Raw genomic sequence first — 26,913 nt, 5'->3', positions numbered from 1 at the left:
TCTTCTTCTTCATCATCTACCTCCATCTATCAACTGTTACCTACCATTACCACAAGCATCATCACTACTTCTCTGACTCTATCATCTATCTATCATTTATCTATCTATACAACCATGCTTCTATCATTTATCTACCCATCTGTCTCATACAGGTCTCAAAATACTTTAGACTATCATCATTGCCTTGGTTTGGGAGCAGGATCTCCTCACTCACTATGGTTACTAATATATATATATATATTCTTATTTTACTTATCGATCCCAGTTCCCTCTCCTTCCCTCCCATGCCCCCCATCCCCTCCCATCCCACCCCCCACTCCACAGGGAGGTTACTAGTATATTATACTCTGGGTATTTATTAATTGAGTTACAGTAATCTGTGAGGGCTACAAGAAAGAAATTCTCCCTTTTGGGTTTCCCTAAGTATATGTTACCACCTGGCCAGATACTTAAGTAAAATATTTTGATCATTTGACTTATTGAATACCCACTTGGGTCTAAACATGTGTAAGGGTGTGGGGTGGGGAAGGTAGGGAGAAATTGGTGGGCTAGACCCAACCCAGTCTTTGAACAATGTTAGAGACGGAAGGAGATGGAAGAGAGAGTTTGTTCGATGGCCCCACTTATCTTTAGATAGAGCTTGTACATGGGTCTTCTGAATTTTTGACAACACCTGTGCTGTCTATACAGAAATATTCACCATTTACAGCCATCTGTATCTACAAAAAGCTGTTGGCACTGCCCAGTGATTCCCCACGAATGCTGTGGTTTGGAATTATCATTCTTTTTGTACACTTGGAAAAAAGAAGATTTGTTTGGAATACTACTGGGGTTCTCCCATTCTGGTTTGTCTTCTTAGAAGATGAGGTAAACATCCAGGAATAAAGATTTCAAAGGCGCAAAGAACATGTCTCTTGGATACACCTTTGGAGGAGGCAACTCATGGCTGAGCTCACTCACTTATTTTTACAGAGTGTGGGCTGTACTTCATATTCCCCCGCCTCTATATAAAGAATGCTTTAGAAATGTCTGACTTTTCAGATTCATGTGAGTCATCAGGTTCCTGTTTTAGAGTGTTCATGCATTTGTGTGTGTGTGTGTGTGTGTGTTAGATTAACTCTGTGCACAAAGCATGTATATACTATAAAAATGTATTTAGAATGCATGTCAGAAAATTTTTAAAATAAGAGTATGGTGTGTGTGAGAGAAAGAGAGAGAGAGGGAGAGAGGGATTGAGAGAGATAGAGTAGTATTAGTACAGGTGGGGGAGTGGGGGGTTCAGTTACACCAGTTACATGAGAGGCTACACTCTCAGCAACTCAGACGGTGGTATAATGTAGTGTGCTAATGGAGGTGACTGTTTTCCTTGCAGACCAGCATACAGGCCTTTGAGGAGCCCTTGACTTTCTCCTCCTTCTGTGTCTTGTTATAAAGGGATTAGAGTCCAATTAAACCATTTAATCCCAAGGTAGAAATTCATGTTTAAAAACAAGATTTACAGCTTCTTAAAAAAAAAAAAGAAGAAGACATCAGTGCAAGTTGAAGTTTGTCCTTTCAAGTTGTCACCTGCATGGTTCCAAAGAGCGTTTTTTTAGCTGAGCACCCAATACATTCTTCTTAATTACCTTGCCTCATACCTTTTTGCTTTATCTCTTAAAGTGCCCTTCATCCTAAATAGCCACATGCTGTTGGAAATACTTCAACTTCTGGATTGCTGCAACTCACCTTGGCTTATCCCTTCTTGGCATCTCAGGGTACAGGGTTAAAAGTAAAAATAGTACAGAGAGCAAGTGCTGACTGGGAGCTTAACATGGGCAGACGTCCTTACACTGAGAGCTCTGTGCCTGTTACCTCATTAGGTACCCACTGTGAGAGCATCCAAGCTGGTTCCATACGTGCGTGACTTTTGTAGTCACTCGGGGCCATCACTTTACTTAATGAACTGTTACTGTCATCTTGGAATTCTTAATCATTTTAGAGCAAGGGGCTTGCATCAAAAAAAAAAAAATTACAAAATGCAAAAATGCAGAGATAGACATTGGAACTGGACCCATAAATTATATCATTATTCTGATTATTGCAGAAGATGTGACAGTGAGTCTTATATTGTGCCAAAACCTTGTCTGGAAAGTGTCTACCAACATCTCTAGGAGCAAACTTTTCTGATGAACAGGGAACCATGTTTATCACAGAACAGAAAAGTGAAAAGTAGCCGGGAATTTGGGCAAGTTGTTTAATCCTTTGAACTCTCCATTTCCTTACCTGTAAAGCAGGGATAATAACAATCACATTTAACTTAAAGGATGCTTAAGGATAAAATGAGGTCACAGATATCTGACAGTACACATGGCTTCAGTTAATATTCATGCATTCTGGGTGTCTGGCGAGTACTGATCATCTAACAGTGCTTGTGTCACGGTAATGCTTTCTTGCTTACCACCAAGGTGCCAGTGGATTTCTTCCCTACCTGTCCTGCAGAGTTGGCCTGGAAGTCTGCCTTGTCCCCATGCTGAGCAAACACAGAGGGGCTGCTAGAGCTGATGAGTACTGGGGTGCTGATTTCCACCATCTGGTGACCTTCCGGAGAATGGACCATGCGGTTGAGTGTGTTCAAAGCTGTTGTGATGGAGAACTGCCCAGACCCTTTCCTCCTGGGCCCAGGGCTCTTTCGGAGGATGGATGTGTTGGTTGCTTTGCCTTTGGATGGTGAGGACATCAGGGACAGGTTTTTCGTGCGTGACAACTGATGCCCTTTGTTCCTCTCCAGGAGGTGTCTTGCTGTGAGGTTCGGCTGCAAAGATAAGAGGACGGATGAGAGTTACTCTCTGACATAGTACAGTAGCTAACTCTCACACTCATTGGCAGTTGATGCTAGCTTCTCAGCTGCTGGCTCAGATGGCCACCCTTTGGTACATAGCTGGGTTGGGTGACCATCCTTCGGTCAGTATAATAAAAATTCTATCTTTTATCCATTTGGTGTTCATACATTTGATACATTTGAGACATAGTAGATAAACATCCAGGACCTTGACTACATCCTTCTGCTAATCCTGCTTTTTATCCCCCCCCCATCTCAAATACTGCCATCCCTTCACTTTCTTTTCCTATTCTTTGCCTCTAACATCAGTTGTTCTAGTAAATTGGCTGGGGGGGGGAGGGGAAACCAAAAAAGGATGGAAAAGCCCTGGTGTGTAGTGTTATCTATAAACTAACTGTTTAACAGCTGGCTAACACAATTTCTGGAAATGTAACAAATGGTGTGTCTGATCTGGTGCCAGCCCAGTGCTGTGTCACTGTGTCACTGTAGCTGTCCCCATCATCCTACTGATTACTCCCAAGGGCCTCTGGGGGCTTATAGCCTTTGGAACTATGGAATCTGTTGGAGAAAAAAATGAAGGTTCCTATGAATCAACACTTCAACCTCAGGATGCTTATCCTATCATTACAATAGTCACCAGTTGTTCTCCAAAGCCACACATCACATTCTAATTTAGGAATTCAACTAGAGATGTAAAAAGTATTCCCATTTCAGAGCTTTTAAATGATGATATACAGAGGATTAAAATAGATGAGATAGAAGACTTTGAAGAAGAGGTGATTCTTGCTCTATAAAAGCTTGCCACATAATGAAAAACTCACCACGTAGGGATTAGTGTTAGGTGTGTGTGTGTGTGTGTGTGTGTGTGTGTGTGTGTGCATGTGTACGAATAGAGGGCAGGGAATAAGTCATTCCTTGGGAGAAATTCCCCTTGCTTTTTTCAGTGGCCTGGAGCTCACCAAGAGCTTTACTGAGACATCTCAGTGTACTTTTTTAAAAAGTCCATTTCAAAGATAAGAAAGCTGAGGCCCAGAAGGAGCGACATCAGTGACACAGAGCCCACGTGTAAACTAGTCAGCAAGGAGCTATCAGATGGTAATATCCTCCAGTGGCAATGGCCACTTCATACTAGTCGGGAGCATCAAGGAAGAGCCTCTGAGAAGGTGGCATTTAAGCTGCAGCAGGTGGCAAGAAAGGGATGGTTGTGTGGAAATAGGGATGTGAACAGGCTGGGCAGAAAGCAGTAGAGAAGGATGGAAAGGAACAGATGAGGAGACAGGGAGGAGAGGCCACAGGGCTGGCAGGCTCCCAATTGCACAAGGACTCAAGAGGCTTTGACTTATTTTCAGTGTAACAGGAAGCTCCTGGCAGGACTGGGTAGAGGAGTGACATGACCTGATTTATGCCTTTTAAAGCTCGTGTTACGGTTTGGCAGTTTCTCATAAACACATACTTAGCATCTGATCCAGCAATCCCACTTCTGGGTAATTACTCGAAGAATGCAAAAATGGATGCTCAAACCACAGTTTCATTCAGAGTTGCCAACAACAGGAAACAACTTCAGTGTCTGTCATTTATTACCAATTGATTGACTGGTGATTTATATATGTGTGTATGAATGTGGAGATCAGCTGTTGCTCCTCAGGAGCTGCCTATCTTAGATTTTAGGAAGGGTTTCTTACTCGTCTGGAGTTTGCCAATGAGGCTGGCTGGCTGGCCATTGAGCTCCCGGTACCCACCTATCTCTACCATCATATGATGTATACCATCATAACCAGATTCCTTCCTTCCTTCCTTCCTTCCTTTCTCCTGGGTTCTGGGATTGAACTCCAGTCCTAATTGTGCGGCAAGACTTTACAGACAGAACTATGCCATCTCTGGAACATCTGTGCTTTAGGACACCGTTCACTAATAAAAAGATGAGCTATGAACACATGGCACAACACAGACAAATCTCAAATGTGTTAAGCAAAATGAAAGAAGCCAAGCTCACAAGGCCATGTTCTATGGGTTTCCATTTATAGAACATTCTAAAAAAAAAAAAAGAAAGAAAGAAAACCATAGGGGCAGAAACTAGATCACTGGTTACTAGGTATTGAGAGTTTGTGAAGGAATAGATAAGAGGGTGCAGCATGAGGGATTTGGGGGAACATGCTGGAACTTTTCTGTATATTGATTGTAGTGTGTTTATATAATTATATGTATTTATCAAAAACAGAGATCAAGATACATAAAAAAGCAAAAAGCAGGTTTTACTCCATATAAATGAAAATGTCATCTTGATGTTACCCAGAAGTAATGATAAATAGGGATACCAATTAGCAACATATTGGCCTTGTTCTGGCAGGCTCTAATGGTAGCTTGGACTAAGGACAGGGCCTTGTAAGGCCCACAGCACCTCTCTCTCCACAGTTCGCACGGGAGGACAACTGATACCCTTCAAACTGAATGAGTGATATTCTTTACAGACATCTGCGGCTGTAACGACATGAGTTAATTCTTATTTGCCCTGCCTGTTGTGCCTCCAGGTGGGCACCACCATTAACTTTTTAATTTTTTTTTTATCAGTAACACTAACAAAGGGCCCTGTGAGAGTCTGCCTCTGTCCTGCCCTCCACCTGTGTGATTGACAGCTCAGCTGGGGGAAGGACTGGGAGGCTTTTAGATTTGCACTCATTTGAAACAGTATCCTTGAAGTTCATTGACCTGAATGAGGTTCATATAAGCAAGTCTGCCCTGTGGAGAAGTCCTGACAGGAATGGGCAGAAGCTCAGCTTTTGTTTAGCCACCCTTTGTTCAGGTGCAGCTCAATAAATCAAATGGTGCATTAACAAGCAAAGTCTTGTTTATGCACACAAAAAAATCCATGTTATCCTTATAAGAAAGCCTTCCTTTCAATTGCTCTGCATAGCTCTGGCAATACAAACTTATTTAAAGAGTTCTCAGCACGCGCTACTCTTAATGAAATTACTGGAGTCAAAACTTTAAGTACTGCTTTAAAAAGCTCAATTTAGATTTGAAGTAATGTTTGAAAAGTAGGTTCCCAATTAGACAAACCACTTGATTATCTTCTTCCTCCCTCCTAGCAATTAGGAGAACAAATGAAGCCATGGCTAGTTTAATGATAATTTTGAGGGTTCTTGTAATTACTAATTTTAGAGGTAAATTGGTAGTGAGCTTATCTAAATGGATAAGCATTAAATACAGAAGTTTTGAAAAGAGTAGTATTCAGAAACAGGTGATGAAACTAAGGCTTACTCCTTCACCCCAGAGCTATGAAGAAGCAGCTTAAAATAATGCAGGAGATCAGGCCAAAGCCTCCCACCTCCAATGTGTTCAGTTGGGTCCTGGGAGACTTAACATTCCCCTAGTCATCCTAGCAAATGGTCTCACCACTGACCTAGGCACACAAATCAGAAAGTGGAGATGCCCCAGAACATTTCCTGTTTCCCATATCCTCCACCTCTGCAATTCCCAAATCCTCATAAGAGGTAGAATTGAATTTGTCAATTTGTTTTGTTTCCAGTCTAGTGGTCAAAGCCACATCATTTCCTAAAGGAACCATGCAGCAGACTGTTCATCTGTCTTTCTCTCTCCTCTTTTTTTTTTTTTTTTTTTTTAACGTATTCTTTCCATTGCATCCCAGAAACCAAAGTCTGGGCCTGGTGGCTCACATCTGCAATCAGAGCTCTTGGGAGGCTGAGGAAAGTTGAGGCTAGCCTGTAATGTACATCCAGTTTCAGGCCAGCATGGGATATACAATGGGACTTTGTCTGAAAGCAGAATAAACAAGTCAACAACCAACCAACCAACAACCAACAACCAACCAACCAACCAAAAACAATAATCTACCAAACCAACCAAATCGGATCAAGTCACTGATCTCTGGGGCAAATCCAAATTTAGTCTAGTAAGATGTAGAGCATCTTCACTGTGTATCCCATGTGGTTCCCTTTCCTCTGCTGACTTGGAGTGTTGTGACTGGTTCAGCCAATGAGCAGAGAATGTATGTGGATGGAGCAATGGGACTGGACTAGGCAATATGTCTAGTGTTACTTCAGAGTCTCTTAACTGTGAATACACAATCCATTCTCCCCTCCTGTGGAAACCAGGAAGGACAGATGCTCCAGATGTCATGGCTGATAGACAGCCCAGCCCTATAAGTGTGGGTTCCTAGGTGGCTATGAGTAGAACCTCTTAGCATCCTGTGCTGAACATACAGTGTAAGTAGGAAACAGCATTTTCTTTTTTTCTTCTAATTGTATATTCTTATTTTTTATAACATTTTCCCCCAATTGTATATTCTTTTTATGATAATATATATATTTTTAATTTAAATTTGAAACAAGCTTGTCAACCCCAGTTCTGGCACCCTCCCCTTCTCCCCTGTCCTCCCCCAACCTGCATCCAATCCCCTTTCTGCTCCCCAGGGAGGGTGAGGCCTTCCATAGGGGATCTTCAAAGTTGGAAACTTTTTTTGTTGAGCTACTGAGAATGCAGGGCTGTTTAGTATGCCAGCATCACCCAGTCCTTTCTGTTTACAAGGTGGTCAGTAATTTACTTCTTTGGCTTAGTGACTCAGCTCTGGATCTAGTTGTCTCTGGGTCCTCTTGCTTCTTCTATGCCCCCAACCACATCCTCCTCCATATATACATATCTAACTTTAATTGCTTCTCAGTTGGCTTAGAGGGCATTTGTTGACCTCCTAGATGAAGATGCACATCACAGCCCTGTAACACTTTCCTCTATTTCATTCTTTGCATCATTCATCATCCTTGTAATCAATTGCCCGAGTGCCTGAAGGTGTGATCTCTGGCATTAGGGACCCACATCTACCCTGTATCTTTAGAATTTAGTGTAGAGCCTGATACAGCAGGTACCAATGAATGACTAAATGAGTTCAAGGGACAGGGTAATAAATGAGTTCAAGGGACAGGGTCAGAGTGAAAATGGCTTATTTTTTTTCTAACCACCTTCAAATAGGTTTTCATTTACTCAATTTAATGCTGTAAAAATTTCTGTTGTATTGTTACTGGATCCCAAGGCCTCACACAAGCTGGGCAGGTAATTTTTTATGGAGAGCCTGTTCTTCATTAGCTGGCCTGTAAAGTGTAATCAACACACCTGCCACGTGTTTGGAGAAGACAGAAATCAAACAATGTTCACCTGGCTGCTGAAATGTTCTGGACATTTTTTTTCCCCAGCAGAGCCTCATAAAATGAGTGAAAATTAAACATGTGGGAAGGTGTACCAGGCACAAGGCAGGTGTACCAGGAAGGCGCCCAGGAAGAGACAAAGCATGAGGAATGAGAATACCTTTGCGTTCATACACCAATAGCACAGCCGTTCTGTACTCTCCTACCCTTCCGTCCACTGTTACTTTGACTGGCTGAGTGAAGGACATACCCAACACCTTGGAAGCTGGACAAGGATACACCCTTCGCTGCAGAGCCTGCTTTGGCTTTCATGCATGGAAGAATTGGCTTCTTTCCCCCAATTATGCCTCAGTCCTATTCTCCCCACCCTGTTGGAGGGTGGGGACACTGCCCAGTACTTCTTTTTATAGCTCTCCAATACTCACTTTTAATACTTTTGTATGTGGTAAGCACCCTGTGAATGCAGTTAAATAGTGAAAACTGTCTCTTGAATTTGCAATGACTTTCTTCAAGCTAGGGTGAGGCTTGTGGCTAGTGAGGTTAGAGACTATAGGTTAGGTAATTATACTGGAGAAACAGATAGCGCAGCTTGTTTTTTTAAGTTGTTTTTTTAAAAAACACCCACAGAAATAAGGCTGGGGAATTAGCTCTAGAGGTAAAGTGCTTGTTGTGCAAAGGTGACGAGCTCTGTTTGGATGCCCAGACCCTTCATAAAGGCTGGGTGTGGTGGTATATGCCTGAAACCCCAGTGCTGGTGCAGATCTTGGGTGCTTGTTGGCTGGGTAGAGTCATCCAAACAGCAAACTCTAGGTTCACTGAAATACTCTCACAAAATAAGGTGTGTGTGGGGGGTTATAGAGAATGAAATCTGATAACAACTTCCAGCTTCCATCTGGAATTTTACATCTAGTGGTCACTATTCCCAATGTTAGTATATGTTGGTGCACGTCATTGCAGTCCCTTACCCACTTCTATGCACAAACATGCATTTTTAGAGCTGCTTTCAACTCAGTTCAACTTTGTTTTCTACAGTTTCATTCATTTAAGTGTCTAGTTCAGCAGTGTTGAGTGCATTCCCAGTGTTATGGACAGATCTCCAGAACTTTCTCATTTTTTCTCATTTTTGGGATTTAAAAATCTATACTTGATGCGAATGGACTTTGGGAGCCCATTCCACATACAGGGATACATAGACACATGGCAGAGAGCCTAGTCCCTGCTCCAAATGATATGACAAGACTTTGAAGATTCCCCCATGGAAGGCCTCATCCTCCCTGGGGAGCAGAAAGGAGATGGGATGGGGATTGGGGGGCAAGGGAGAAGAGGAGGATGAGGGAACTGGAATTGACATGTTAAAACAAGCTTGTTTCAAATTTAAATAAAAAATCTATAAAAAAATCTATACTCAGAGTCTGGAGAGTAGCTTAGCAGTTAAGAGCACTGGCTGGTGCCTGGGTCCAATCCCAGCACCCACATGGCAGCTCACAGCTGTCTGTAATTCCAGTTCCAGGGGATCTGACACCCTCACACAGACATACAAGCATGCAGAGCACCAATGTAATAAAAACAAATACAAAGAATCTATACTCACTCAATTTGTTTCCAACTCAACAATAAATTATGCATTTTCTAATAATATCAAGTACTTCACAATATTATTAACATTTAAATAGTATATATTAATTTTTTCTAGCACCATGTAAAGAGTAGGGCACTTGTAGTGGGGTACACCTTTAATCCTAGCACTCAGGAGACAGAGGCCGGTGAATCTCTATGAGTTTGAGTCCAGCCCGGCCTACACAGTGAGATCCTGTCTCTTACCCACAAAGTGAGCCCCACTGTTGGTTATTTAGATTATTTCTGCATTTCACCATTACATACAATGCTATGATGAGCATTTTTCATGTTTTGTACCAACAGCTTTATATGTTTACTTAAATATTTCCTTACAGTCAATTCTCATTGGATTGTTAACATAAAGCAGTGTACATCTTTTTTTTTTTTTTTTTTTTTTTTTTTTTTTTTTTAGATATGGATGAGCTCAAATTTTGATGTGAGTAAATCTGACCACTTTACACTCCAAGAAACAGAATGGAAACGATCCATTTCTCCATATTCACCAGAATTTAGTGTCATTGAATAGAATTTTTCTTTAGAAGTTCCAGTGAGTTCTAAGCCTCATGTTAAACAGCAATCACCCTCAGGTGTCACTGGGGACACATAGACACCTTGGAGAATGCTTAACTTACACGTAGATGGGAGTCTCACATACCTCTACAAACAGGATGGGGAAGATGCCCACTTTGTCTCCTAGCTTCCCTTCAGCCCAATTCTCATCCACTCGGCTGATCACTGTGATGATGTCATCCTGAAAGAGAAGGCCTCAAGTCAGCTCTACTCTCCACTTTCAGGCGATGAACTCTTCCATGGAGATCACTTTGTATCAGGGAACAAAGGGTATAGCTCTTGACTAGGTTGTGTGGGGAATATTTTTGTCATCATAAAAGGTAGTGTTTGGGTCACCAAGATTTCCAAGAGGAATGGAAGTGATTTGAGGATCAGTGGAACCCGGTAGGAAAACTCCAAACACTCCAATCATCAGCAGAATCTGTGGTTTTCACTTATATTAACCTGACGGAGAAGGCAAGAGGGAAGCCGTAGGTGATACAGCTCTAGCTTGGCGAAGGGGAATGACTTTCATTCCCTTTTTGAAGGCTTTTCAGAACTGACTCAGTTTTAATACGTCAAAAATAAAGCAGCTTTCATTCAAAAGTTTCCTTGCTACAATAGATTATATGTAAAGTTGTAGAAACATTGAAAACACCAGTAAGAAAAACAAGTAGATTCTGTCCACCACAGTGTAGTATAAACTACTGCTAATAGCTTGCTTGACATATTTTAATAGAAGTTTTTGTAGTAAAAGATATATGCATATAAATATTGTTCTAAATTCCATTCAAGACATACATGTATGCATTCAATAAAGGGCATAAATCTTAGAAATGAGCTAAACAATCAACGATAGTCACGAACCCTCAAACAAATCAAAGTATGAAACTAAGCACCCCATTTGTGCCTTGTCTTACACTCTAACATCATTACCTCTGGTACTGTCCTCTCATTTTATCTACTCTCCTACTTCATAAAATGATGTCATACTTAATAGGAACACTTTTTGTTACAAATCTCTCTCCTGTGTATGTGACATGTACCATGGTGTGTGTGTGTGTGTGTGTGCAAGTCAGAGGGCAACTTGTGGGAGTTGGTTCTCTCCTTAAACCCTGTGGTTTGGGGCTGAACTTGGGTCATCAGGTTTGGCAGTAGGTGCCTTTATCTATTGAGCCATCTCCATAGCCACCACAACCTCTTATTTTTTTTTTTTTTTTTGAGAGAGAGAGAGACTTTCTATGGAGCCCAGACTCACTTCAGTGACCTTCCTCCCTCAATATCAATATCACAAATGCTGAGCTTGCAGACATAGCACAGCATTTGGCAGAAGAAAGATCTTTGGTTGAATTTGGACATGCTGGGTTTAGGACTACCATAGATTTTCCTAATGAAGCTCCAGTGTTCCACAGTGACAGAATGGGCAAAATCCTCTGTTCTGGTGTCGTTGTCACACTTTCCTGCCGATGCATATGTGTTTTCCATCAGACTCCAAGTTCAGTGGAAGGAAGGGCATTGATTCATCACTTTGTTCCCAGTGACCAAATCATCAGATGGAAGGAGCTGGAGTGGTAACTCACTAGTTAAGAGCACTTGCTCTTACAGAGGACCCAGGTTCAGTTCCCAGCACCCACATAGCAGCCCACAACTTCCACAGTAACCCCACTTTCAGAGATCCAATGTCCTCTTCCAGTTTCCACGGGTACCAGGTACACATATGATACACACACATGCATGTTGGCAAAATACTCATATACTTAAAATGAAAATAGATTAAATATATTTAAAAGATTGTTAAATGAATGAGTTTAGGGACTTTTACTGTGATATAGCGGGCCACTTCATGTGCTCACATGTTAACCTGTCACAGCATCAACTAAGAAGGTAACCCCAACTCAGATTTCTATGAGGGGATTTGGACACCTGTGGGACAACAACCTCTAAAAACACACATGAAGCCCCAATTAAATACTGCCTTTTATAAGTGTTACAATGGTGGCATGTCACTTCAGAGCCATAGAACATTGACCAGTACAGAGTCCATGCAGTTGAAATTATACACACACACACACACACACACACATCTCCTACAAATGTTTGTGTATGGGTGCACGTGTGCACACACACACACACACACACGTGTGCATTCATGTAATATAAATACTCTTTGCAAACATCAAGCATTAAATAATGGACTGAGCTTCTCCCACGGCTGTATGTGGTCTGTAATTACCTTGAGGAAGGTCAGGCAGTCCTGGCTCTCATGCTTATCCTTGTCTCGAAGATCAAAGTTGTAGAGGGCCCTGCAGAGTGGTGGTGGCTGAGGCAGCTGCTTGATGACTTCCACAGAGCTGGCTGGGAAGATCCCACTGACCCCATTGATCTCCCCCTGGTACCAGTTCTCATCAAGCTGTCTCCGGAGGAGGATGACATCTCCTTTATTAAACTTCAGGTCACCAGGATTCTTCCCTCTGTAGTTACACAAGGCCTTGGCTCGAGGCACCTGCAAGTGGCACAGACCAGAGAATAGGACTGAGCTTCAGACTGGAGGGATGAAAGGTCTCATACCAAATACTAATGACGGCTGTGTGTAGACCATCTAGCCCATTTAGTGTAGATGGCTGTCTTATTTTCTATTCCTTCTCTGTGATGTGCTACTCTGACAAGAAGCAATTTTAAGGAGAAAGAGTTTATTTGGCTCACAATTCAAGGTCCCCATCGTGATGGAGAAGGCACAGCAGCAGAAGCTTGAAGCAGCTGCTCACACCATGGCTTTGGCCGAGAAGCAACAATGACTGTTTCCAAGTGCTCAGCTCAGCTTTACATAGTTCAGGATCATCTCCTGCCCCAGGAACGGTCCTGCTCACAATTAAGATGGGTTTCCTCACATCAGTTAGCATACTCAAAATAACCCCAAGAGGTACACTCTGAGCCTGCTGTCCATCTCTTAGATGATTCTAGATCCTGTCAAATTTTCAATTAACAGCAACCCCACCAATTTTTGGACAAAGATTTATTTTTTGTTTTTGAGATTATAATACAATTATCACATTTCTGCCTTCCCTTTCCTCCCTCCAAATCTCTCTATTATCCCTCAAATTTATGAGCTCTTCATTCACCAGTTGTTTTGTATGCATATATGTACATTCATATATAAAACCAGTTCAGTCCAGATAATGTTACTTGTATGTATGTTTCAGTGTTGTGCTCTTTCCTGGGAAGGCACTTCTCCTGTTCCCAGATTTCCTTGGTTTCCTATAAATCTTTGTATAATTTTGAGGCCTCGTGGGTTTTTCCCCTCATCCACCTTAGCATACCTTAGCAACACCTTAGTTTTATACTTTGATTTTGGATGGTGGTTATACTTGATTGTTCCCATTTATTTCTAAGATCTATGTACTTTATTGTGCATGTGTGTGTATACACATATATATCTCAAAGAATTTTAAATCAATGTTTATATGCATGCATCTTTTATTTCACTACAAAGTTATATGGAAAAACCAGTGGCGTCATCATGTTCAGCTTTTATTTGGGTAGCATGTTGGTGAGAGCTCATGGGAACAGCTTCTGATATTACAAGGAGACACAATCTCATAGCAAACTTCCTGATCCCCTGGCTCTCACATTCTCTGCTCCTCTTCCACAGTGTTCCCTAAGCCTCAGGTGTGGGGCATTGCTGCTCTATTCACAATATCTAGGAAATGGAAACAACACAGGAACCTTTTTGAGACAGAAAGTCACCATCCAGTTTACTGAAGAAGCTGACTGAGGCCCAGCAGTTTGGTAGCTTGCATAAGGTGACACACTTGGGGAATGGGAAGCATCAGCAAACATCAGCTCTGAACCCAGGCTACCTGAGTCTGGAGCTTTTGTTCATAATCCTGATACCAGGAATGTGGTTTACACTGGACTCACAGCTGTGTGGATTTGAGTGAGTGTGTTAGTCGGGGTTACTATCAATGTGATGAAATACCATGACCAAATGCAACTTGGGGAAGAAAGGGTATAAACCCTTTGGATTACACTTCCATATCACTGTTCATGATCCAAGGAAGGCAGGACAGGAACTCCAGCAGAGCAGGAACCTGGAGGCAGGAGCTGTTGCAGAGGCCAAGGAGGGATGCTGCTTACTGGCTTGCTCTCCATGCTTGGTCAGCCTGTTTTCTTATAGAACCTAGGAGCACCATCCCAGAGTGGTACCACCCATAATGGACTGAGCCCTCCCATATCATTTGTTAATTTTAAAAAAATGTCCTACACTCTTGCCTATATCCATGAGCTTATGGAGGCATTTTCTCAATTGAGGTTCTCTCCTCTCAGATGACTTTAGCTTATATCAAGTTGACATAAAACCAGCCACTACAGTGAGTCAATGATTCTTTCTGGTTCCATACTGATTTTGCATTCTGGTTGTACCCTCTTTCTACTTATGTGGTTAGGGTTGTTTAATATTTTTTGAACTATGTTCATGTATAAAACAGGGTGTTTGTAGAATGTCTACCTCATTAAGACTTTTGTGAGCAATAAAGGATATCCATAATGCATTTTACATTTTGCCTAGAATATAATATGTGCTCAGTGAATGTCTTCCTTTATTAGCATCATGTATAATGGGGAACTAATGACACCACTTCTGCATACTCCTCAGCACTGATGGGAAGAAAGTGGAAGGGGAAACCACCTGCAAATAGGAAGTGGTTTGTGAGAAGCATAATTTGTCTCCAGCCTTCTCCAGAAACTGTAGACCTCATGAGTGTTTGGATCATTAGGAGACTCAACTGAGTGTAGGAAACAATTAGTCAGGAATCAATCATAGCTTTTGAAAAAAGATAAATCAATTTGTGGATCATCATCTGTCAGATTAGTCATCTGTCTAAATAATTAATTCAGCCAAGTACTTTTTTTTTTTTTTTCATAACAGACTGGTTTCTCCACACAGAAATGGCCTCGATGTGGTCTTATTTGAGGCTGGCTTGGCACACTTAAAGTTCTAACAACTTAGGTTCCAACTAAAACCTTCTTCTCACCTGAGGTATGTGTGTGTGCTTTTCTGGGCAGAGGGGTGAAACTGTCCTCTTGCATTGAGATATTTTGGGGTTCCTAGGATAGCTTTAATTCAGGTCTTCTTGGATTTCCTGGCTCTACAATGCTTATTTGAGAAAGCAATTCCACGTAGATTGCAGAGAGGAGACCTTGCATCCCTTTGGTGACGTGATAGCCAAGCTGTGGGTAGTGTAAAGGGAGCCTGGAGGGTATGTGAACAAGACGTGGAAGTGGATGAGTAAGGTCTAACAATGCACTGACATGGTGAGAACTCTGTCTTATCAAGGCTGATAATGTTGACCCACTGTTTTTTGATACTGGAGTTTCTCCTAGGTGTTTAGTTCTGGTTTTTAACTTTGTATAACAAAATGATTGTGTTGCCTATTAGAGTTAGACAAAACTGGGGGTGGGGGATGTAGTGAAGCTTACGGGTGAGGTGTGCAGCTGTGGAAGGAATCAGGGAAGAAAATTAGCCAAACTGAGTAGGACAAGTAATTGTGACCTGCCTTGACGGAGATGCCAACCAGCACGTGGATGGAGGAGAGCAGAGGATCCGCAGGAATAACCTAAATCTGTGAGGCATCCCTTGTTGGAGACACCAGGAATCAATACCGGTCCTTCCAAATTCCTCTCTCCAACTTTCCATCGTACAGAACACAAGCCACAGTTTTCTGGGCACATGGAATACTGGTTGGTTATACTTTTTAGTCTTCCTGGCAACTGTGTTCTGGTTGATGGAGTGGAAATAAACTTTCAGGAAGGTCCTTACAGAGGGAGACTGTCTTCCCTTCCCTGACTCCATCCCACAGTGTGGGATGGCCCAGGGGGTCTGACTGTCATCTTGAATAATGAGGATGAAGGCCCCTTCTAAACAGGGGAAAGAGGCTCTGCCATACTGCCCTGGACTACATCATTTTCAGACTTTTGTTTGAAAGCTACATAAACCATTTCTTAATTCATTATTCTTCTGGATTTATAAAAAGAAAAGAATGAAATGATGAAGGAAAAAAAAAAGAATCCAAGTCCTTTACACAATAATGGCAATATATAATTGTATTATTTTTCAGGCATACCAGATACCATTACTCCATAATGTATTTTATTTAATTCTTACAGCAACCTTTGAAATATACATAAATTCAAATTTCAAAACTTAGAAAACTTGAAATCAGAGAAGTTTAAAGTTGCCCACTTCACAAAGTGAGGAGTAGTGGATTCAGGATTTGAACATAGAACTCTCTTTAAGTCCACAGTCTTAACCATTAAGCTCATGTTTCTCAAAATAAAATTTGCTGTTTACCTGTACCTGGATTCTGGAGAATGTTGAAAACACACATCCCAGCCCCCAGCCCCAATTTATTTGCTCAGGTTTTCATGGAGTAGGATTTTTTTTTTTTTGTAGCTGCATTTTAATTTTTAAGAAACTTTCCTCCCATCTAAGTTTGATGCTATTCATTTGAGCCACACCTTATTCTAAATAAAATGGAAGCAATGGAGATTTGATATAAGCTTGTAAATTACTAACCTACTTTCTTCTTTTCCTTCCGGGAAGATATTTCTAGTGCAAGTGGCATACGTAATTTAATGAGTACTGAGAGAGCGCATTAGAGCAAAGTTGTATAAAAGTGCTTAAATGCCTTTGAAACTGCCTAAACTTTGAAACTCTGTGTTGGAACTAACTGTCCATCTTCATCGCTTCTTTTTTCCATTCCTCCTCAACACGGGGAATTGCTGTGGACATGAATTACAGATTCTATATTCAGCACAAGGCTTTCCGTCTTCGTTCTTCCTTCTGGATAACATGTCCCCTGTTTATTCTTGGTACTCCCATTATAGAGACAGAAAACATTGTCTTCCATGTGCAGCAAGTGGGGAGGAGGCAGGAGGGGCCAGCGAGGGAGAGAGATGGGAGAGAGAGAAGGACTCTGAAGAGAGGCAGAAATGGACATTTCCCAGGGTTCTTTCAGGCCACCGAAGCTTTTCTTATGTCATTGTACTACTGAATTTTTCATTTGTTAATCTCTGTCATGTGGCCTATGAAGTAAGTGGTATCTTAATGCTTAGGAAATTCTGAGACAGTAAATGACACCAGACAAGGTCTACACCTATCCAGAGTACACCAGGCCCAAGAAAGATGGGCTCATCTGACCCCAAAGTCCTGGTGCCTCTGCCACACTCCTTCCATTCCAGCTGAAGTCACCAGAGTGTTTTCTCATCATAAAAGTCACCGGGACTGTTTAGTAATCAAAATCTGAATGAAGTGTGAATGCAATTGCCTCGATGCTGGCTGCATTAGCATGAATTACTGAACTCCAGAGCCCTCACATCAAAGCTGAGCACCTGAAGGGTCTCGGATGGCTGATTCTATCCGGCCCTCAACTGTTCCCTCCGGGGAAAACGACGCCAAGTTCTGCATCAGCTATTACCCGTTGTGTGCTTGGCACCAGCTTTTATTGCTCATAATTTTTTTTTCTCTCTGCAGGTGCAGGGGTGCGGGGTGGGGTGGGGAATGGAGTGGAAGACTCAAAGGTCATTATCCAACTTTGTCGTGGTCTGTTATGGAAGAGAGGATAATCCATTTTATAATGGAAGCATTCCTTTCTTAGGGATTCAAACAGCTTCAGGATTGTTCCTGAGACCTGTCAGCTTGTCTGAAAGTTGATTTGATTGGCTTGAAGCTCCAGAGCCATGATTTAGGTGACTGGACAATGCACAGAGCTCAGAAGTAAACAACAGTATGCAGAGTTAGTAGTAATACACTTGGCTGTCTCTGCAAAGCCATCCCTTGTCTGAGGAACTTTCTGCTTTGTCTTCATCTTCTGGCAGATAGGACGACATTCCATCTGGTCACACCGTTGTAGTGAGTATGTGGAAGCACTATGCCATGTCCTTCTTGGACTCTGCCTGATGCCCCTTTCCACTGTTTAATCTGCATCCTTCAGCTGGAATAGACCAGATATACCAATTTCCAGTGGTTTGTTGAATCTGAAGGTGTCCTGAGGCTCTTGGACACACTTCCTTGTGGCTGTATTGAGAGGGCCAGTGAAACAAGTCATGCACACTATTTAGTAGACTGTGCGACAGTAATAGATACCACACAAATCAGGATGCTTAGAAATTCCAGTCCAAAGGAAGAGAAGGAGGAGACAGCTATTGTTAACACCCAGCTTGTCTTCCTCAGCTTCTATTGGTCATTCATTTGTTTTTCTTTCCAAGTATAATTTGAGAATCCATCATTCCAGGCATTGTACAAAACCTTAGATTGATTTTATAGTCCATTTCCTCAAAAAAAAAAAAAAAAAAAAACCAAAAACCCAAACTTATACAAATAAATATAAAATTGCAATACATTTAACAGAAGAAAAGATTAAGAGAACAAGAGTCCTTGAGATAGGAAGGAGACATCAAGGATGATTAACATTGTCCTCACAGCTGTATCTAAAGCTCCACTCTGTCTGTGTGTGTTTGTGTGTGTGTGTGTCTGTCTGTCTGTCTCTTGTCTGAGGTCCTTTGTTATAGCCTGCACCTCAGTACTGGGACATCACAGGTCTTCTTTATGTATCCATTTTCTGCCATGTGGAGACATGGTATCCTTCCTCCAAATTCCAACAAGATGCCAGCCAAATGCTCAGTCATCTTCCCTTGAATACCTTGCCCCCCCCACTTCCTGAGTGTCTGTAGCCAGAGAAGGTAAAAGGAAGCAAGGGTTTATGTCATGTAGGCAGAGAGTAGGCCACTCAAATTTGTCTCTGACTTTTAAGGTCTGCCACTTCTGTGATTCCCCGTTTTCTCCCAAAACATTTCCCTCGAGTTTGCTTTGGAGTGATTTGGTTTATCATTACTATTGAAGGTAATACCAGAGATGTCCACTGCCAGGCTCCGAAGACAAGCTGGTTCTCACCCAATAATGTGGGATTATTTTGGAAGTGGGCTGCGTGCCAAATCCTGGGGATGTTCACAGAGTCAGCATTGAACTCCCTCGAAATCAAGCATGTCTGTCACCTTCTGTTCCTCCAGGAGGGCAAAAGACACCCGTGGGTAGGTAAGAGGTACACAGCGGCTTAGAAGACTGGGAAAGCACCATCTCCCTCACTCTGGGAAGCAGGTCTGCTCTCTCCCATTATTTTTGTTTCTATAGAAAGTTTTCCCAGTAAGTGTGGCATACTTCAGATATGTCTGGGGAAACGAGCCAAACTTATCATGCAGAGTGAGGAAAAATAAACTGAATCGCCCTCCTCCTACCACCTTTCCCCTAGCTTAAGAAAAAGACAATATACTGCTCTCCTCTGCCTTTGTCCCCTAACTTACTGCTCCCTGATCACCTCTGTGTGGAGGGAGGGGTCTGGATATGACAGAGGAACAATAAATGACAACATAGCCCAGCAAACGGTAGGGCATTTCTGAGAACGGGGCCATGGAGGCTGAGTTTCTAGAGGTAGGCCCTAGATGGGAACCACATCTTGCACACCATGGCCTTGGATGAAGCAGTAAATTCTCTGCACTCAGATTCTTCTGAGATGAAATCAAATTGTCCAAATAATAACTGCTCAACTGGAGTCATGGGTAGGAGGCAGTTCAAGTTTGCTATTCTGTTTTTATGTATTTGGTCCTTGGAATTTCCAGTGAGGGTGCCACCACTGGGACAGGCTATTGTGGCAAGAAAAGAAATAGTCATAGCCCCCACAACCCTGGAACAGACCATTGGGGGAAATTACTTTGAAGTGAGCTCTCTTCAATATTTCAATGTAGCTGGAAATATCTATTTTTGCAAAATTACATGTCTTTTTGCACGTGTGTACACAGATGTATGCATGTATGAGGTGTGGTCTCCTAGGTGACTCTAAACCCAGGTATGTAACCCAGGTATGTGGACATTGCACATTAACCACCACAAGACATACTCTTCCCTACTTTCTTTTTCTTCTGCTAGATTGTATCCGTTGTCTTGACAGCTGTCCTATACTCCTAGTATAACACTCGTCTCCCTGTGTTGTAATTGCTGGCTTACTTGTCTGCATATCAGACTGAGTTCTGTAACAGCAGACGCTAACTTATTCACTTCATGCTCTCTGTATATGTCAATGACCTGTACACTCAGGCAGTCGGGAGAAATGTTCTGAGTACCCATGATAAATAAGACAGACCCGACTTTTGTCTTTACGGAACTCACATTCTGCCAGCACCTAGTAAACACTCATTCATTTGTTGAGCAAGTGAATGAGCGAGTGAACATTTAACTAAGCCATCCTACTTGAACACCATTCAAACTGTGACATTTTGCTTATAGCATTTTTTCCTATAAAACTCCATCATATACAAATAGTTATTTCCTTGAAAGTGGGGACTAATCGGACATACTGGCCACAGGTAAGTACTGTATTTAAAAAACCCTGCCCACTAAAAAGGTGTCATCATTTTAAATGCATTTTGAATTATATCTATGTTCAAGGTTTTCTAGAGGCATCTAGAAAGAATGCTTTGGGCATTCTTGCTTGTGGCAGACATTTTCTTTCCCAGCATGCCACGACTCTCTAATCTCTGGTGCAGACAACCATGCTGAGTGACAAAAGCCAACAGATGGCAGCTCCAATGAAGGGAGCAGGTGACAGCAAGGAGCTATCTTTTTCTGCCGATTCAGAACATTGAAATCCAATTTATTGCTAGCCACATGTGCCAAAGAAAGCCGTTCTCAGCAGCTGTTGACCTGAGAGGCATCAAGCTCCTATCAGTGGGCTGGATGTCACTGACACTCCTCTGGCATGACAGGAAATAGGTTGGCACGAGGGAGTGGCCTTCTGGGTCTTGTCCCTGTGAGCTGGCTTTGGGTGGGCCTGTCTCATTTGATAGAGAGTTGTAGCATTCAAAGTCACAACAGCTCCGTCTTGCTCTTTGTTGTGGGAAAGTCTTTCTTGGCAAGTGTGTCCAGGGACTCTACTCTTCTCACTCACACTCACTCAATGCCATATGTAAATTAACCTTTACGGAAAGGCTCAGTTTGAACACACATCAAATTTCCCAGTATGAGCTTTCCTACCTTGTTTAGCTATGTGATGTCACTGAGTGTGATGTTGGGAGGAGACGGGCACTATTACTCTTGAGAGTCCCTGAAGCTGTTCCAAGTCACCTGTGCAGGGACCCTTAAATTTACAGTCAGATGTGAAATACTGCCACAGCCCAGCACCATTGCCTTCCTACAAACAGGACTTTAAAATACAGTTGGTGTCATACTTTGGTGCCTGCTGTCACTGGGCACTAGATGCAGTACTGTATGACATTATTATGCCTGTTTGGTTGGAGAAGAAATGGAAGCATGAGGAGACATGACTTGGCTCAGCTCACACCGCTGAATTTCTTCTGTTCGGGTCCACCATCTTCCTCCCACACTGCTCATTGCAGTCCCTTGGAGCTTCTCTTCTTGCTATTCATGCCTCAGGATTTCTTACCTCTTAACTGCTTTCCAGAATATTCTCCCCCTCTCCTCTTCCTCTACTGCTCAACTTCCATTTGTTGTATAGGTCTTGATTTAAACATCACACCCTTAAATAGCTTTGTTGCATTAAGGATCTTCCTACTTGCTTTAGTGACATTCCCCACCATGGCATCTGTCAATAGGCATTCACGTGTCTTCTGTATTTGTCTGCTCTCTTACCAGACTAGCTTTAGTAAGGTCTGATAGCTTTACTTCTCTCTCTCTCTCTCTCTCTCTCTCTCTCTCTCTCTCTCTGTCTGTCTGTCTGTCTCTCTCTCTGCCTAACACAGTGTCTGATCCAACAAATGCTTTTTAAAATAAATGAATTCATTAATGATGACAACTTAACCTCAAAATTCCCACATTATTTCCTACTACAAACCCCAAATATCGAGTCCCTGTAAATTGGTTGAAGTTTTTTTCATTTTTAAAAACAAACATTTCTTTGTATTTGTGTGTGTGTATATATGTGTGTTGTGTGTGTGTGTGTGTCTATGTCTGTGTGAATGTAAGTTGCCAGAAGAGGGAGTCTGATCCCTTGGGGCTGGAGTTACAGGAGGTTGTGAGCTGCCTTATGTGGGTGTTGGGAGCTGAACTCGGGTCCTCTGGAAGGGCAGCAAAAGCTCATAACTGCTGAATTATCTCTCAGGTCCTATTTGTTAAAATGTCTTCAGGAGCTCTCCATGAGCTGACTCTGTCTTGACATTCAGGTACCCCACTCCCCACCCCCGGCTGCCTTGCAAAGTGCCACAGAAGCAAGCTGAAACTTGCTTAGTGTGCTTGGAAATGAGCTTTCTGCACCCATGCCAAGACAAAACTAAAGCTAGGAAGAAACCCCAGAGACACCTACAAGGAGAGGGGTAATCTGGAAGCAGCAAGCTTTTTAATAACTGAGCCTTACAGATAGCACAAATTCTTTCAATTTCCATCTGAGGAGGCAGGAATGGGTCAGGCTGCTCGCATGCTGGGGGATGCTGGCCTATTATCACACAGGGAAGCTCTCCTTATAGCATCTAATCACCTTCTGTAAACACAGATGCTGCCACTCAAAACAGACGGGAGTAGAATTTGGCACATACTGCTTGCTTCCCTTATATGACCTGAGCATGCATGTAAAAGTAGAGGCAGGGTGTTCATCTCTGCTGTTTAGTGTACATGGGAGTGAAACGAGGTGACAGACATCAGAGGAGTGATTGAAACTTGGAGGAGCACCACTGTTCAGTAAACTCCCTACTGTGAGGGAAACCTGCTGTACAGTCTGTAGCAGTTCCCTTGTAGTAGTTAGTGCAGTATCAGAACTGAATTTCAAATTTCATTTACTTCCAATTCATGTAAATGAAGACAGGTCAAACATGCTAGTGGCTACTGTGCATATGTTTGTGTCTGTTGGTTACAAGAAATTCAGGGACTGAAGAGCATATCCAATGATGCCCCAGTGATTCAATAGGAAAAATTTAGGAGGTTGGAGACTGTCAGAGAAATCGAATCTTTGCATGTGAAAAAGAAGAGTAGGTTTGTTTTATATAGACCTACAGTTATATTAAGAGGTGGTGATATATTTTTAATGATTTATTAAAGCTTGCCTGAGGATTCAAAAAGCAAAGTCAGCCTCAAGCTATAGCGATCAGGCAGTGGTGGTACACTTTTAATCCCAGATCTCAGGATTAAGAGGTAGACGGAACTCTGTTAGTTCAAGGCCACCATGGTCTACTCAAGAGTAAAGAGTAACAGAGCTCATGACTTTGATTCCAGCACCTTTAATCCCAGCATTAGGGATTTAAGACAGGAACAGGGTCTCAGAGCTGGCATTCATCCTCCAGACACATTGAGGATATGAAGATGTTGAAGTCTTAGGGATCTCCAGCCATGCTAAAGGGAGCAGTCTGAGGTTTGGTGGAGCCAGGATCACCTTTCAGTCTGAGGTGAAGTGATAGCTAGTGCCTCATTGCTTTGCTTTTCTGATCTTCAGTTTGAAGCTTGAACCCCAATATTTGTGTCTGTGTCTTTTATTTTTCGTGTTACAGATCCTGATTCAAGCAACATTTATCAAAAAATTATGAAGGACCATTGAGAAGGATGGCTCAGTGGGTGAAGGTGTTTGCTGCCAAGACTGTATTTTTATATGTGATTATGATATGGAAGTTGCGTCAAAGAATAGATCTTTGTACTTGAAAGGCAGCCACTCAAATACTTACTTAAAAGATGGGAGAGTATAATGTGTGGGTTTGCCTCAATTCCATTCTAATTGGAGGACAGTGGATGGAGTATAGATAGTGTTGTCAGGTTGACAGCTGTGTATGTAATGAGTATTCAACAGTCCTTGCTATTGTTTTCCCCTTCATACTTACAATTTCTCATAACAAAAGGCTTTCACAAATCAGAGAAACTATCAATGCCGATAAAGGTGTACACAGACACCTCTCTTCTGGAATGCTGGGAGCTTAAACTTTCTCATTGCTGATTTGTGTACATCAGGAAGATCTAAACTGCCTGTTGCCATGGACACAGTAGCCTTAGTTTTGTGAGTTTTTCTTGCAGAGTCATGCTAGAATTCCTAGAGGCAATTGTGTAGAGCAGACTGTTTAATAATGGGCCAGAAGCCCAGATTGATGGACTGGCCTAGAGTGTCTTTGACCCTAGAGTTTCAGTCACATTCATTCTCCCAGTTGCTTCCTGTGTGACTTTGGACTACTTATTTGAGTCCATATTTCTCACACATGAAGTGAAAGGAATTATCAGTATTCTCATGGCTGTGAGATCTCAAAGGGACAGTACATGTTAAGTACCCAGAAGAGAGAACCATTCTATACATTTCTGCTATCATTATTTTCTTTGCAACTCTTCTATGTTCTCATCTCAGTCTTCTGATAACCCCTGTGATTCCATGTTGTTGGTATCCATCCATAATACAGATGAAGAAGTTAAGTCTTGAGAGAGTGGTGAATTGGAATCAACTTCCCTGGGCTTATGAGAGCCCATTGCTGAATTTTCTTGAAAATGTCCAGTTGACTGATAGCATGTTGATTACTTGAAAGCAGTAGAGGTACTGATTGACATCTTGGAAATGAACAGACATGGCATTCTTCTGAATCACTTGTTAAACTTCCAAACACAGAGATCACTTAGGTTACATGTTGTAGAATATTGTTTTAAGATGTGTTACATTTGTTTATGCTGTGTAACATTTGTTTATGCTATGTAACATTTGTTTAATGATGCAAAGATATGTTGCATTCTTTTTTTAAGTCTGTGAAGCTTTGTTACTTTGACTGTCTAAAATACCTGATTGGTCGAAGAGCTGAATAGCCAATAGCAAGGCAGGAGAAAGGATAGGTGGGACGGGCAGGCAGAGACAATAAATGGGGGGGGGAATTGGGGAAGATAAGATCAAGGATTGAGAAAAGGGGGCAGTCACCCATCCACACAACCAGCAGGAAATAAGAAGGAAAGAAAAGATATACAGAAATAGAGAAAGGTAAAAGCCCAGAGGCTAAAGTAGATCTGATAATTGAAGTTAAGAAATGCTGGTTAGAAACAAGCCAAGCTAAGGCCAGGCATTCATAAGATACAGTAAGAATCCGTGATTTATTTGAGAGCTGCGTGGCAGGCTGTCCAAAAGAGTAAAAAATAAACAAACAACATCAAAAAAACAACAAGCAACTACAGTTACAAGTCATGGGCTTCATGGCTGCACATTGGCTAAGCACAAATGAATTGTGTGTCTGTGTGAATAAGCTTCATTTAAATCAGTTCTTTCTTTAGTAAAATTGGGGCAAAGTTACTAAACTGAACTCCATGCCTTTGAGGAGTGATGCTCACATTTTGGAGCACACCAGAATCATCTTGGAGGTTACTCTCCTCACCCACTTACTTATGTGGTAGGTCTGAGGTGGGACCCCAAATCTAAACATCTTATCAGTTCCCAGAATGTTATTGCTAGCCCAGGGTCACACACCTCTGGGGCTGTGCATTGTGCCTCTTGCCATAATTCTATTGAGGTTCTTTATGGAGACCAATGTGATAGGAAGAATCTGTGTCCCCAGAACCCTGAGCACAGGAAGATAAGAACTAACTCTCAGTGTTTCTCTCTATATAGCTAACTGGCCTTCATTTAACTCTGGCGAGTGTCCTAGGAGCTGGAACCTCTCTCTACACATAACAGTAGGCAAGTGAAAAAAAATAAACATTTCAAAGTCTATCTTTAAATCCTGGCAGAAAGTTGCCCTATAATTACCCCAAGTGAACTAGTTATAACTTCTCTCCTATTGAGGTAGAATTATTATGTGATTGCTCACCCAGTCCCATGGGATTCAACACATAAATTTAGAGCTGATTAAAATACACACACACACACACACACACACACACACTATCTCTCTCTCACACACACATACAAACATTCACACAGGCACACACACAGACATACACACAGAGAGACACAGACATACACAAATACACACACACTTATACATTCTCTCTCTCCCTTTCTCTCTCTCTCTCTCTCTCTCTCTCTCTCTCTCTCTCTCTCACACACACACACACACACACACACACACACACACCCCTTCTGGCTCCCAAATATTATAGACATACAACCAGGAAAGAAAATGAGACACACTGAATCGATGGTGTGTTTCCTGAAATCATGGCTGCATTTTTCTAAGTATCTTTTGTTTGAAAAGACTCTCTTTGGGACAGCCATGGTATCTAGAAACACTTAAGAGGTGACCTGACACCCCAAGATTGAGCAGTTAGCTTTCCCTTCAACAATATTCTCTCAAGTAATGCCAGCCAAAGTCTTAGGAGGAAATGGATAAGACCGATGGGCTTCAGTGGACAATTTTAAAATCTCTGCTTTGGGAGACAGAAAGGCACCACTGGCTTAAAATGTACCAAAGGCCTTCATCATCTGTACTTGTGTTGATTCAGGGAGTTAGAGAACATGATTCTAGAAATAAGAGCTCTTAGAAATATAGTTTTTGTTTATTTGCTTTTCAGTTCTGGGAAATCAAACCTAGGGGTTACAAATGCAAGCAAACACCTACCACTGAGCTGTATCTATAGTTCTAGAGTAAAATTCCTGCAGATAGTTGGAATCTCAATTTCTTGAGAGTAGGAAGTAAAACTTAGTACTCATTATTATAAATCTCACATTTCTGAGCACATAATTGTGTTTGATAAACTCACACACACACACACACACACAAAATCCCTAAAACAATCCCAAAATATTCTCAACAAATGATTGTAAATCACTT

At 41.9% G+C, this 26,913-nt stretch overlaps 1 protein-coding gene across 2 annotated transcripts in view; it reads right to left on the bottom strand.

Moving 5' to 3' along the window:
- Sh3rf2 (SH3 domain containing ring finger 2) overlaps positions 1–26,913 on the bottom strand; it is a 97,189-nt gene that overhangs the window by 36,412 nt on the left and 33,864 nt on the right. For both annotated transcript variants that reach the window (XM_051201176.1, XM_051201175.1), the window contains 3 exons: positions 12,374–12,643; positions 10,247–10,342; positions 2,468–2,791 (listed from right to left, as the gene is read on the bottom strand). In XM_051201176.1, the coding sequence (XP_051057133.1) occupies positions 2,468–2,791; positions 10,247–10,342; positions 12,374–12,643 (690 nt within the window). The remainder of the gene's footprint in view (positions 1–2,467; positions 2,792–10,246; positions 10,343–12,373; positions 12,644–26,913) is intronic.

This window comes from Phodopus roborovskii, unplaced genomic scaffold, assembly GCF_943737965.1.
Source record: "Phodopus roborovskii unplaced genomic scaffold, PHOROB, whole genome shotgun sequence".
Lineage (NCBI taxonomy): Eukaryota > Metazoa > Chordata > Mammalia > Rodentia > Cricetidae > Phodopus > Phodopus roborovskii.
The sequence above is the reverse complement of the archived record's forward strand: the minus strand, read 5'-3'. Positions and strand labels throughout refer to the sequence as shown.